Raw genomic sequence first — 14,434 nt, 5'->3', positions numbered from 1 at the left:
AGCATTGAAAATTGCTTTAATTTTTAACTGATAAAATGAAACATTTTTATTAATAAAAATTAAACGCATCTGATTTAAAATTGAAAATATATATATATATATTGAATTAAAATTAATTAACCAAGCTTGATTTTTAATTGAAATCAAATTTAAACTCTGACATCCACAGGCACACTATGATAAAATAATTAAAACTTTTCCGTTAATTTGCATTGGTATTTAATAAATTAAGACAAAGATTTTCGACAATATTAAGTTGATAAATTGAGACAATTAATCAAGCTTGTTCTGTATAAACAATTGACAAGAAAATTAACCTACAAATTTTTACTTTTAAACGCACTAAATTATGCTCGTTATCAATATGATCAGATTTTAAATAAGTATGCTATCATTTTATATCTTAAGTGTGTATTATTTATAATGTGACTTATATACAGGATGATTCGTTGATCATAAATCACTCAATTACTCACAAAATACATATATTGAAAAAAATATATTTTTGTAAAGTTTTTTTGCCGTATACTTTTTATTATTAAAAATTGTTCTATATCTTATTTCTAGTGATGGGCATTTTCGAATATTTTAAACTATCGAATAACTATTCGAATAGTTTTTATACAACCGAATAGTTTATTTTTAGCATAAACTATCGAATAGTTTATTTTTGGCATAAATTATTCGGTTAGTTTTACCTAAAATTTTTATTAAGTATACTTAATTATAATAAGAAGATAATTAACAAATACTTATAAACAAATTATTATACAATTAATAATAGTAAAAATTAGTAATGGGCATTTTCAAATATTTTAAACTATCGTATAACTATTCAAATTGTGTATATACAACCGAATAGTTTAAAAACTATTCGAATAGACTATCGAATAGTTTTTAAAACTATTCGAATATATTGTGTAACTATCGAATATTTTTACTATTCGAATATTTTTTGAATGACTATCGAATAGTTCGAGTAGTGGACAACTATCGAATAGTTCGATAGTTTCTATTCGATATTTCCATCGCTACTTATTTCTTTATAGTTATAATTAATTAAGTCGATTTTATATTGTTTTTAAAGTATTTAAAAAAATAAAATTACACACATATTTATAAAGTTATATAAGTTAAATATAGTTATATATATTCATAACTCTGTTATAAATTAACTTTAATACTTAATTATTCTCCTTGAAAAACATTAACTATAATATAGTTCTCAAACTTTTAAGAAACTCTTTTAATCATAAATATTAATTTAATAGAATGTAACTTAACATTTCTTTAAAGTCTCAAAAAATATAAATAAAAAATAAATAAGGGAAAATATAAGTAGACATTTTTAATAACACGCTAAATTAATCACGCAATTACATTAATTATTTACTTAAACTTATATGTATATATATAATATTTCTGTCAATCATAATTGCAATTAATTCATATGGATTGAACTACTTTTCAAATAATTCATTAAAATAACCATTTCAAGAATTTTATATTTTTAATTACTTAGGTATAAGCTGTTTAAATACAATTATTTATAGTAAAGTATTTGTTGGTTCTGTATGTCATGATCTTGAATTTGATAGATAATGTTGTTAAATTTACATATTTTAAAATTATTCGTTTATGAATTACGTAACGTTCATAGTGCAAAATTATATGGACATATATGTATATTTTATTTTGCGAAATAAGGCCGTATAATTTTTTTTCTAAATGTATATATTTAACATGTTGAGAATATATTTTTTTGTGAACTATGTCAATTAATATAACAGTAGGAATTTCGATGGTGTTAGTGTTTTATCTTTCTGAGCAAAGTAATTCATAAAAAACAAACCATCAAGTGAATTACTCATCAGAAAAGGTTTAAGCGTGATTAAACTATCGTCGTCGTATTATTAGATTAAAACGCGTCTTAAAAGATACCCGGCTTAATATAGTGTACATTTTAAATCATTTTACCGTGGTAAATGAATATCTATTAAAAAGTTATAATTGTATCATCCCATTTTTTATTTTAGTAAAACCTCTCGAATGTTAAAAATGCTTTTTTTATTTAATCCACTGAAATCTTTTTCAATTATATGATTTCAGTAACTATAAATGTAATATACATTGAAAAGTGTCAAGTAGCAAAAAATGTCTCTCTTTTTTACTTAAAGCATAAATAAATTATGGAATAAAATGTATGTGGAGTCATGAGTTAATATTTAAAAGTCAATCAGAATGAAATTCTTGAGTAAAACTGCTTTTAGATTTAATTTCTTGATGAACTTGTATCTCGTAAATTATTTTTGCACTACATTGAAAAATTGAACTGTTAAAAATAGAATAAATTTGAAAACTATATTTTTAGAATACTTTTAAAAGTATGGAATAGTTTTTATATTATTTATTTTTATTTTAGATAGTAATGCTTTAGTTTAGATTAAATATTATTTCCATGCGATTATAAAAAAAAACTTTTTCAGTAAAATTATAAAACACAGTCTGTTAGCTCAAACTTAAACAAACTCTTAAATCAATAGCAAATATTTGGTTTACTTATTTAAATAATATTTACTAACTATGGAAATTATATTACGAAAATAACAAAACATTATGCTAATCATTGCTTGCGTTGTATATACCGACTTTAAAAACATTTTTAGTATTTACTTAAATGTTGAAATTTTAACGCTATTTAAAGTTTTTGTACTCATTCAATTGATCCTACAGAGCATTTATTTATGTACCTTAAAAAAATAGAAAATGAGACAAATAAATTTTTCTAGAACATTTTCTATTTAATGCTTATATTGTGTCCTTACAAATATATCTAACAGTAAAACTTTTATTCATATTAATAGTATTTTATGTTGATTATGTGCTACATTAAAAAATTAAATTTTCAAATTAAATCGCTAAATTATAAATACGTTTAGAAATTAAAAAATTTTTCATAAACAAAAAAATTCTTTGGCCAGCTGCTGAAGTTAATGGTATAAGCACAAATGTTCAATAACTTAAATTTTTTCAAATTACTGCCTCATAATGTATTTTTTAAAATAAAAATCGATGATGTTTTCAATGTATAATGTATAATATACTGTGTATATTTTTTGCTTTATTATATTTTTGATAAATACTCATAATAACTTGTGCTTTTTAAAATAAAATAATCATTTCAATTGTTAAAAATTAAAAATTGTTGTTTAATCTGTCTTTTGTCATTTTAAACATTATTTATAGAATTTGTTAATTTTTTTTTTTTTTTACTTGAATGAAATATTTAACGACTCAAAATAGAACTCAATTAAATTACATAATTTGCTCCTAGTAACCCATTATATGATCAACAATTTCTATTGATTTAGCAATATCAACCAAAAGAAAATTAGTTGATGAAAATAAAAATTTATATAAGGGCATTTGTTTTTAGAGTGTTCTCTAATTTTACCTATACTTCATTTACAGAACCTGACATTACTTATGAGCTGTCATAAAATTAACTTTTTCACTTTTTTCTTAATAAACTAACATAGTATAAAAATTCAATAGTATAATTAGTTAGACTTTAGGCTTATAAATATTTTACTTGTACAAACTATTAAATTTTCTTTTTAATATACATTTTGTGGACTTATTCAAGGCGTATTGACATTTTTTATGTACAATTAAACTGTAAACTGCACTGTTTTTGTTCAACTTTTTTGATAATATTTAGTAAAATAAAATTTGAAGACGAGAAAAATATATTATTTTGGATTTTATTTTACGTGTATTTTGTATTTGTTGATAAATAATTAAAATTGTTATTAAAATATTCATTTTTCAATCGTAAAAAATCAATTTATTTTTTTAAATTACTTTGATTTTTATTTCTATTTATTGACATTTATTGGTTGCATTGGTTTTTGTTAAAAAATATATTTGCATTATTACAACTACGTAAACCAATATTATTCTGTGGACAATATAAATTTGTACGAATAATAATTTTCAATATTTAGCGATTTTTGGTGATATGTCTGTTTATTTGAGTCATAATAGCTCCAATATTTTTGATTATATATAACCTTGATATTTTATGTGAATATTATAAATTATGTTTATTTGTCATCCCTGAAATATTTTCCCAATCATTATATTTTGTAATTATTAAAGTATCGTGATGCTTTTCCACGAGATGGAAAACTATTAAAATGACGATAATAGAAACTATAAATTGTATTCAATTGAACACAATATTCATTCATTGGTATGTTCTGTATGAAGAATTTAATAAACTATGTTGTTTAACATGAATTTTACAATTAGGAAAACTAATTATCGACCGCACAAGAAAGAGGAAGTAGGAGACTTATTGTTTGAACTCGAGGGAAAATCATTTAGTTTTATTCTTTGTTGTGGTTTATCTTCTATGTTATCATTTTCATTCAATGATCTTGCAGCTAATTATTTGTAATACATAGTTATCGAGTCATGTCTATGTAAAACTTAAGAATGAGAAAATGCTGTTCTGGCCGGTCGTCAGGATGACCTATACTAAAACTTGTTTTAAAAACAAGGTAAACTTGGGCCTATTTTGTTTTCACGCTGGGCTTATCAATACTAGTCTCATTCCTTCTGAAATAGTATTTTTATTAAATAACAATGTAATATCATCTGTTTAATATCTCTATAAATTTGGTAAAATAATAAATGTTACAATAAAACGCTTACTGATTCCACCATCATCACCAGATTATACTTACTCATTTAGCGTTTTTACTCTTTTAAAATCATTTCATGCGAAAACTCCGAGTATTTGAAATATTCTTTATTAACACAAGACTAATAATAAATAATAAAAAATGTGGAACTGATTAAGTGCTTTACCTTGTTTATTAAATATATTTTCTCGGTACTTAGATAAAATTATATTCGATTATTAAAATGATACACAAATTGTTCTGCTTTTCGGTTAGTAATAAAATATAGCTTCAAGATTATTCTTTTTAATTTTTATGTCGAGTATTATATGTCTGATGAATTATTAAATAATATAAACAAGCTGGAAATGGTACAATTTGCAATGGTAATAAACTCTTATCCGATTTTTCTATTAAAACCAAGCAATGAAATATTTATTATTATTATTCGGAATTATATATTTCTTTTTAGATCACACGAAAATAAAATTCTTTTGAAACAAGCATAAATAAATTCATACATATAAAATAATCGATTTTGATTTAATAAATTTAAATAAAAATTTGTTTTTCATAATTTGTCCAATGATAATTTATTTTATATGAATCCAAATATAAGTGGCAAGTGTTAGATATATTATTAGGTAAGTTACTTAGTTTAGTTTAAGATACTTACCGTAAGTATCTTATACTAGACTATTGTTAGACGATAATATTGATTGTTAAAATTATGTTTTTGTGAATTTTCTAAATTAATATCACCATGATCAGATATTGTTATGTCTTCTCGTATAATCATGGCATTTGAATAAGCCATTAGCTTAAAATTAATAAAATGTGGTTCATAATCGTTTTTTGTTAAATATATATAAGTTTATTCTCTCAGCGGCGGATTTTCCTCATTTTTCATTGATGGGGTTGTGAAGAATAAAATGTTATTGTAATATATAACAGAATTTCGTCATACATAGTAGTTTGACCAGATTAATTAATAAAAACTAGGATTTTGAATAATATCTAGTTTGGGACAAATGCCTAACATGACATCCCACAAATGAAGCCATTGAATGAAATAATCAGCTTTTAAATGTCATAACAACGAATAGAAGTATTCGTTTAATCACATGGAAAGATTAATTGATAGTTCAGCTTAAAAAATTTTACTTTTACAATCCAGGTATTGCAAATAAATCGTACTTTCGAAATTATATAAATGTAGCCTATTAAGAAAGCGTCATAATTCTACACGTTTTCATCAATATTTTTAAACATTTCAATACAACAATAAATGTTTGTTTTATTTCGTGTAATTTTTTATGCGATGAAGGTCGTAAGAAAAACTTAAATCATCATTTTTATTTTCTTCATACCGAATGTACAAAATATTTTATTTTTATTTTCTTTAATGTCCCTATTGTCGTATTTTTAGTCTCTCTTGACATTGACGTGTTTCTTTCATTTTATTGTCTACGCATTATTAAACCACTTTATACATACACGTGAAATGGTTGCCGATTGGCGCCGTATAACCATCAGAGACTGCTTTGTCTGGCGATTTCAAGGCACTGTTCTATAATAAAATAAAAAGTGAAGGTTGTGATGATTTGTTTTGCGACGCAAGGGAGCATAAGCATTTTGAAAAAAACATTTTTTACGTTTTCTCGCATAGTAAACAATTCGATCATTAATATATTTCTCATAAGGTTTTCATCATACGACCCTTAAGTGACTATAAATAAAAATAAAAGTTTTGTTGAGTTAATAGTACTGTAGGACATACCTAAATTCGAAACTAATAGTGAAATTATTAATATCAATTCTAGATATACAGTTTAAAATAAAATTGCAGATCTGCGTGTTAATATTTGTTAAATCATAAAGTATATAAAATGGGCTGTTAAGTTGTAGTTGCAGTCTCATTGGTGTCTATTACACATGTCTATTAGGGACAGATGTCTCAGAGCACTGACTAGGGAGCGTATTGGATGAGTTAAAATAATATTTTTTCTGTTAGTTTACCACATTCCGTAATGATGAAAAAGATAAAAGTGTCTTAACATTAATTTTTAGCGACAGACAAATTTAGTTGACCCGAAAGACGAAAATCTTTAATATGCCACTGAGTAGTACTTAGTATTATTAAATTTAAAAGTACTCCGAGTTGTAAAACATAAAATATAATATTATTTGTACAAACATGTAAAGTGTGTAGATGACAATCCTAATAAATATTATTGAAAGCTTAAATATTTGGTAACAAACAGGTGAGATAATTTCCCTGACAATCTAGATAAATACATCTGATTTTAATGATCAATACGCCAAAAGAACCCAATTTAATCTAGTTGAACTTTCCACGACGAAAAATAAAAAATAGAAACACTCAATTTTAGAAATTAAAAAAATAATCAAATAAGGGTCTCTTTTCATCTAATTTCATACTTATTACAATACTTGTGGTTAAAATCGGATGAGGAATATAAGTACAAGATGGGTTAAAAAGTGACCCGTAAGACCCACTCACGCACGCATGTAAAACATTTTTTTTCAAATAAATTTTTAAAAAAGTTCCGGAAGAGGTCTTATGACTTTTAACCTATATGAAAGTAAAGTTCTTGAAGTGTACAAAGTACACTCAATCAAAGTAAAACAATTCGCAATTTTTACAAAAAAATTACGTTTTAATTATGAAAATAACTTAACAAGAAATTAATATTTGAGTAATAGTTTAAAACATAGAAAATGTAAAATACAAATATAAAAATTGTGAAATTCAGATTCGCATTTAAAAGTTTTTTTATGACAGTGATATTAATCACTGTCAGATTTCATCTATACTTGTCCCAACAATGTCGCGATTCCAGTGTGCTATGATTTGTATTAAGTTATTTGTAAAATTACTTTAATAAAATAAAATACATATTGTATGTAAATAGTTAAAAAGTTTTAAAAGCTTCAAGTACATATTTCATAATATTTTCTTTTAATATATACAATATAGTATTAAATTTTAAGCTGTTCAAATTACTAAAATTAAAACAGCAGAATAACTTGGTTTTATTTTGGTTAAAACTATGTCTATTTTGAATTTACTTAAATTTCCAATTTAATTTTCTAGTATATGCATAATAATTTGACACAGTCCAGTGTCGCTTTGCGTTACACAGAGCCTGTGCCGCCACCTTTATCAGCCGTCGCCCTACTACGAGTATATGATAGTTTGACTAACACTGCGTGCGATACGCCACTGTGTAAAGTCCAGTGCCGCACAGTCCGACGACGACTCCCACCTATGGAACGTCCGTATTTTTTAACTTTGTCCATCTTTACCGTCCGATAATTGATCATTTTTCATTTTGTTGTACACACTGGTACACCAGGTACTTAATTTGTTATTGATTACTTTGTTTCTTTTATTGCGTTACTGAACATTGCTTGATTTGTGATAAAAATAAATGGCTCGACGCTTCTTAGTAATTGTGTCGGCAACGTCATTTGTGCGAACCACTCAAATTATTTCGATAATGCAGTCGAAATTTCACGAGCTTGTAGTACAGTGGTTTATACCCATTTATATGTTGAATCACAACAGTACAATGAACCTACCTTAAGTCTTATCTTATAAATTAAGTAGTATATATTAAGACAATTTTGTGAGACAATAAATTCTTATATTAAATTTATTTGATATTTTTTGTAGTAGTATATTACAGACATTTTCGCGAAAGGTAAAATAAGGAATAAGTTCTCTTAATTTTTAGAATATCATTTTTATTTTTTGTATACAAATTTCTTTTAGGCCGGGTAAATGTATATGATGTCCCCTTTCCATGAGTAATTGACATTGTTTCTTCTTTGAATAACACTTTACTTTTAAAAGGGAGGCTTCTTAACTTGATAAAATGTAGTTAGATGGGTCTTAATTGTATAATATTTTTTTTTATAATTAATTAATTAATGCATTTTATTATGTGCGTTGATTTGTCATACGATACAGAAGAAAAATCTTAGTTCTGATATATTATTTAGGATATACGTTTTCAACGGCAGAATAAGAAATTTAGTTCGAGAAAGTATAGATCTTTGATACTAATTTCCGGTCAGTGAATAACTGTTTGACGAATTCTCTCGTTAAAGATTGTTCATATATACTTAATTTGTTGTGTATTTCTAAGAATTTCGTGATGCTAAAATTTAACAACAATTACATAGTGTCTTTTATATAAAATAACCAAAGTAACTTGTCCCAAATAATTTATTGTATGGTTTAGTGCACAACAATGTTTTGTGAATACAGACATCAAGCGAGGAAGTACACATTTTATATTTTTGTTTTACTATAAAGTAATATCTGAACGTGCTAACAGTTTACCTTTTACCGAAGTTGTCTTTTTTAATGGCGTTTTAATCCAAATAAACGTGACATCCACCAGTTAGGCTGTATTATTCAATTAAATGTTTAATTGAACGCCGTACATATTATAAGTTGATGGAGGTGATATTTTGTGATACAGGACGAATACAGAGCGAATATTTAATACTTGATCTATAATAAATAATATATAGCCCAATAATTAGGTGTAAGAATTATATGCATTTATAAGTTGTTTTAAACACACGATTAGCCAGTACATATGTTCATTAACTCGAGACCCTTCAAAGTAGTTAAAACAAAATTTATAAATGCGTTCAATTTCTAGCCCTAATAATAATAGTTGGCTGTAAATATTATTTTGAATATTTAACAAATTACTATAATGATAATGTTATGGATTTTAGGTACTAAAAGTTTGATAAACTATTCACATCAAAATGATCGTTACCGACGATCATGACTGCCCGTTGGCTTTGATAACAACACATGGAACATATGTAGGCCACTGACGGCTAAATTGCGTGGATTGTACGATGAACTCGTGGCAATGGGTTACCATGATCTTAGTGGCAAGTGGATTAACGTCAATGGTGGTAGCTGTAGTACCCGGCGAGGTCCGATTTGCGGTCATAGCCCCATTGAAATCATCAAAAGTCGATAACCAAGAGACATTGGGTGCGATTTTACCATCGGTAGATCTCGCCACACAAGCAATTGCTCAACCCAATGGCAAGTTGCCGAACTGGAAAATACATATCGAGTATAGAAATGGAAATTGTTCCTCTACCGACGGGCCGTTGGCTGCGTTCGAGTTACACGACAGGAGTGGTAAGATATTTTCAAGGGTAAATACTTTAGATATTTTGTTGATTAAACTAAAGTAACGCTTTAACAACATTTGCGTGATAAATTATTTTTAAATTGTGCATATTGGTGTAATAACTTTGTTAAAAAATTATGATGTATCATCCAATATTTTTTTTCGGGGATTTTCTTGCATAACTTTCCGTTCTGTTCGGTAATACACGTGTCACAATATTTTTTTTTTATCAAAACCTAATCAATATTTTTTTATTAAATTGTGTGTACCGTAGATTATACCTCTACGTTGAAATTTTATCTTAAACACTTATTACATCTTCAATGGAATTTCAAGTCGGAATTTAAGAAAGTTTATGTTGTGTTAATATCGGGAAATTTTATATCAATATAGAAAATGTCATATGAGACGGTAACAGTTTTGTTGTTAGGATAATTCTGTTGGCTCTTGGAAATAAATTGTCATATCAAGAACTCTTAAATATCTATACACTTGGGATAGTACACATCTGGTGTACAAATATAATGAGCACATAAGTGTTTATGTTTATTATTGTTAATTGATATTTCATAAATTAATCGTGCTTTAGTTTATAGATTTGAACGCTTCCATAAAATATTTTCAAAAAAATAAATAGCACCTTTGAATGTTTATTTACATTCAATCATTTATAAAAAAAATATTGTCATTATTTTTTTCCGATGTAGTAAACAATACATAAATCTACTATAATATTTCTTATAAAAAATATATTTCATATTACTTTTTGGGAAACGTAATAAATTTTCGAGTAAAAAAGAACATATATTTCTTATAAATGCTTGACGTGGAAAAATATTGCTGTTCGATATGTTTTTCTTTTAATTTGTTAAATTATCATCTAATTTATGTAATTGAAATTTAAATTTAAATTACTTATTAGTTACATTTTTATTATTATTATTGAGTGGATGATGTTTTAAATTTACCTAATATGAAAAATATATGATTTAATTTTAATTATATAATTCTATTATGCAAATTAACTGTAATTACTTCATTAATAAATATATATATAATATTGAAATTATTTTAGAATCAGTTTATTTTAAAGTAATTGCTATTGATTAAAAATAAAGTAGTTTTAATCTATCAATTTTTTTTAGTTGAAAAATTTATTTAAAGTGTCAATATTTTTGTATTTTATAAATTCGTTTTTTGAGTACTTAATAATTCATTTATCTAATTTAGATTAAATACAATATATTTTAAAATTTTACTTCAAAATTTAGTACAGTTTTATTTTTATTCAAATAATAGTGAGGCCATCATTTAGATATGAACCTTTTTTTTTTGCTAGTAGGTATTATAAAAGATCTAGCTATTTATTTCATGCACGTTTACAAGTTTTTAAAACTGAAATGCTGTAACTGAATTTTAGTAGAAAAAAATATATGTCTAAACTCACGTAGGAGTAAGCTGTTGCTTACATTTATATATATATATATGTGAGTACGTGGTGAATGGAAACTATATACAAGGTGAAACATGATGCCCCAATAAATTTGTCTATTCAGAAAATTAAATATTTTTTTTTGTTTATACTAATAGTAATCGTGTATGCATAAAGAATTCAATATATTTTACAACAAAAATTATTCTGAAAAAGAGACATTGATATTTGAAGTAATATTTTTTTAGTGTCTCTGAACATGTATTGAGTAATTTATTTAATTAAAAATTTGAATTGTTAATATTTCTGATTTTAAATTAAAATAAATATGTCTAAAAGTTGTTTGTTGGAACTTTCTACTATACAGCATGTACCCTATATATTGACATGTTTTTTCGATCTTTGTGAAAAAAGATTCTAAAAGACTTACAAGCTACGTATTTTGATAAATTCTATTTCCGTTGTTGTATTTGACTTTTTTCGTATTCTATATGAAGTATAGTATATCAACAAAATATTGAATATACGAGTTTACTTAGAAGTTTTTTACAATAAGTTTAATCAAAACAAAAATACATTTGCTTTTAGTAAGTGATGTTTACTATTGATAATATTACATTATGATAAAATATTACGTATGTGTGATCATTTTTAATAATTTTATTTTAAAAATTAGTGCTTAGATATTTATACTTTCATGAGCTATAAAATTATATTATTCGTTTAATTATAACAAAATAAGACATACTAGTTTAACTTTCTAAATCTAACGTAACATTTACTTTTAATAGATTTATTTATTATTTTGTATATCCAAAACATACTTATAATTGTTTTCATAAACAAAAGAAAATATGAGTTTTACATAAAAGTTTTCGCTTTTTATTGATATGTATGAACACATAATGTAATAAACTAGTAATGAATCATCGAAACGAAAATTTAATTAAATGTTATCCGTGACAAAGTTATTAGTCAATAATATTAGAATTGATGAATCTTGCGACGGGATAAAGATAAAAATGAATATATATTTATGTTACTTAAGAAAACACTACATTATACTAAGTAAATTTAGATGTTTATCAAGAGAACTGTAGCCTAAATTTATCTTTTTTAAATAAATAGTATTTTAATTGTTATGTTATGCGCTTTCTTAAAACTTTTTACCATAAAAAGAAATATTTGTTTACTTTTAACTTGTTAATTTAATATCAAAGTTAAACTGCTATTATTTACATTTTAAGTCAGTCGAGTAAATACTACACGAACTATAATGATAATCCTGTATTTTTTTTTTAGATGCTTTTTTGGGACCTGTATGTGATTATGTCATAGCACCAGTTGCAAGGTACGCCGGTGTATGGAAAATTCCTGTTTTAACGGCTGGAGCACAGGCCGAGAGCTTCTACTTCCGCGAAGAGTACCCGACGCTCACCAGAATGATGGGCTCGTACAAGCTGGTTGGGGAAGCTCTCAGGCACATATTACACGTATTTGGTTGGAACGTTGCTGGTCTCTTATATTATAATCATGGTGTCAACTCATTAATGGGCCATTCTAAATGTCATTTCACTCAATCAGCTGTTTACTCAGCCCTTGGATTAAAACCAGAGTATAAAAATTTCAACGACACTGCTGATATTACAGCGTTCAAAGAACTTCTGACTGGATTATCTAACAGAGCTAGAAGTGAGTGCGACCATACTACATTTTCTTTTGTCACTCGTCTGACTTCAAGTCATTATCTATTATCATCAAATACATATTCTTGGAATCATCAATATTTTGTTTTTTGCTGACAAATTCTTATAAATATTAGATTGGAGTCAACTAATATTTCTCTTTTTATAATTCTTATGATATTATTCTTTTAAAGTTATTTATTGATATATAAAATAAGTGGAAATTTACTGTTAAAGAAGTATTTATAATTAAAATAATAGGCAGAAGTCACATCAATACTTATGTGGTAAAATTACTTATTTTTTTAAGTAAATATGCCATAAGATTTTATTAGAATTTTTCTGTTTCGTATAATTTTACCACACTAATTATTTGCGATGACAATCTATAAGAATTATTTTTCATATAATTAATTTGAATTAGTAATTTTAAACACTTGTTACAAAATGTAAATATTTTAAACTAGAGACACTAAAAAATTTTTGAGTTTTTGTAAACATTTAATGTTACAGATATTAAGTTTTGTTAAAAAATGACCATAGAAAGAATTATTTCCAAAAAAGTTAATTGAACAGAGTTATTAAAGAAAAATAGTCGTTGGACATGTATGGTTTTAAAAATACAGGGTTTTTGGATTTTTTCAGTTTATAAAAGGTTGTTTAAAAACAGTGTATTGTGTTTAAGGGGGAAAAATGAATGATAAACATGTATCAATATTAAATTTCCTCTTCTTTAAACAATTTTAGATAATTCGAACATTTTGTACATTCTTATTATGAATTTTTGACGGATTTAGAAATATTTTAAGAATGCACAAGATAATTGCTGTATTTATTTAATAGTACAAACAAACGGGACTTTTAATTTATAGCTTCGATGTGAAGCTTAGAAGGTATTGATTTTACCATGATGTGTTTTTTTTTATGTCTATTTATGAAAGTTCTCAAATCTTACTGAAACGATTTTCTTGGTTTATACATCAAAATAACCAGATTTTAATTTAGCTGAACCTTTCCTCGACGATAAATAGAAAAAATCATCAATTTTTAGACATTCGAAAAAAATACCTTAAAATTACAATACACAATTAGAAATTGACAACGGGCTAACTACTGACAGTTTTAGTGTAGGGGGGACTATCAGTACGGAACCAATACAGTCATATGTTTGGGATGATGACGTTTATTCATACTAGCAGCTCAGTATTGGATGTTTTGTATAACCAGTTTTACATAAGCACCTTGTCAGAAAGGGCATCCAAAGTCAGTACTACACTAATACGGTCTAGCCAATGGTTAGTTGCCAGTACTGGTACAATACTTAGCTTGTTTTCAATACTGGTACTTAACAATAATGTCTGTTTAATTACCATAAAACATGGCATTTTTAAACAATTTTTTCTAAATTTTAAAAGTACTATAACATTTTTTTTT

General features: G+C 25.4%; 2 protein-coding genes across 2 annotated transcripts in view; both read left to right on the top strand.

Annotated features, from left to right (window-relative positions):
• The window catches only part of LOC126908445 (atrial natriuretic peptide receptor 3), a 173,252-nt gene that overhangs the window by 42,748 nt on the left and 116,070 nt on the right, over window positions 1-14,434 (top strand). The gene's annotated exons all lie outside the window — the stretch shown is intronic.
• LOC126908442 (atrial natriuretic peptide receptor 1) overlaps window positions 1-14,434 on the top strand; it is a 154,735-nt gene that overhangs the window by 26,529 nt on the left and 113,772 nt on the right. Inside the window, exons 2-3 of the mRNA XM_050690497.1 lie at window positions 9,468-9,891; window positions 12,618-13,007. Of these exons, the coding sequence (XP_050546454.1) occupies window positions 9,597-9,891; window positions 12,618-13,007 (685 nt within the window). The 5' untranslated portion in view covers window positions 9,468-9,596. The remainder of the gene's footprint in view (window positions 1-9,467; window positions 9,892-12,617; window positions 13,008-14,434) is intronic.

The sequence above is a fragment of the Daktulosphaira vitifoliae genome, unplaced genomic scaffold, assembly GCF_025091365.1.
Source record: "Daktulosphaira vitifoliae isolate Bord-2020 unplaced genomic scaffold, ASM2509136v1 Scaffold_5, whole genome shotgun sequence".
Classification (NCBI taxonomy): Eukaryota; Metazoa; Arthropoda; class Insecta; order Hemiptera; family Phylloxeridae; genus Daktulosphaira; species Daktulosphaira vitifoliae.
Note: the sequence above shows the minus strand (reverse complement) of the source record. Positions and strands in the feature narration are given on the sequence as shown.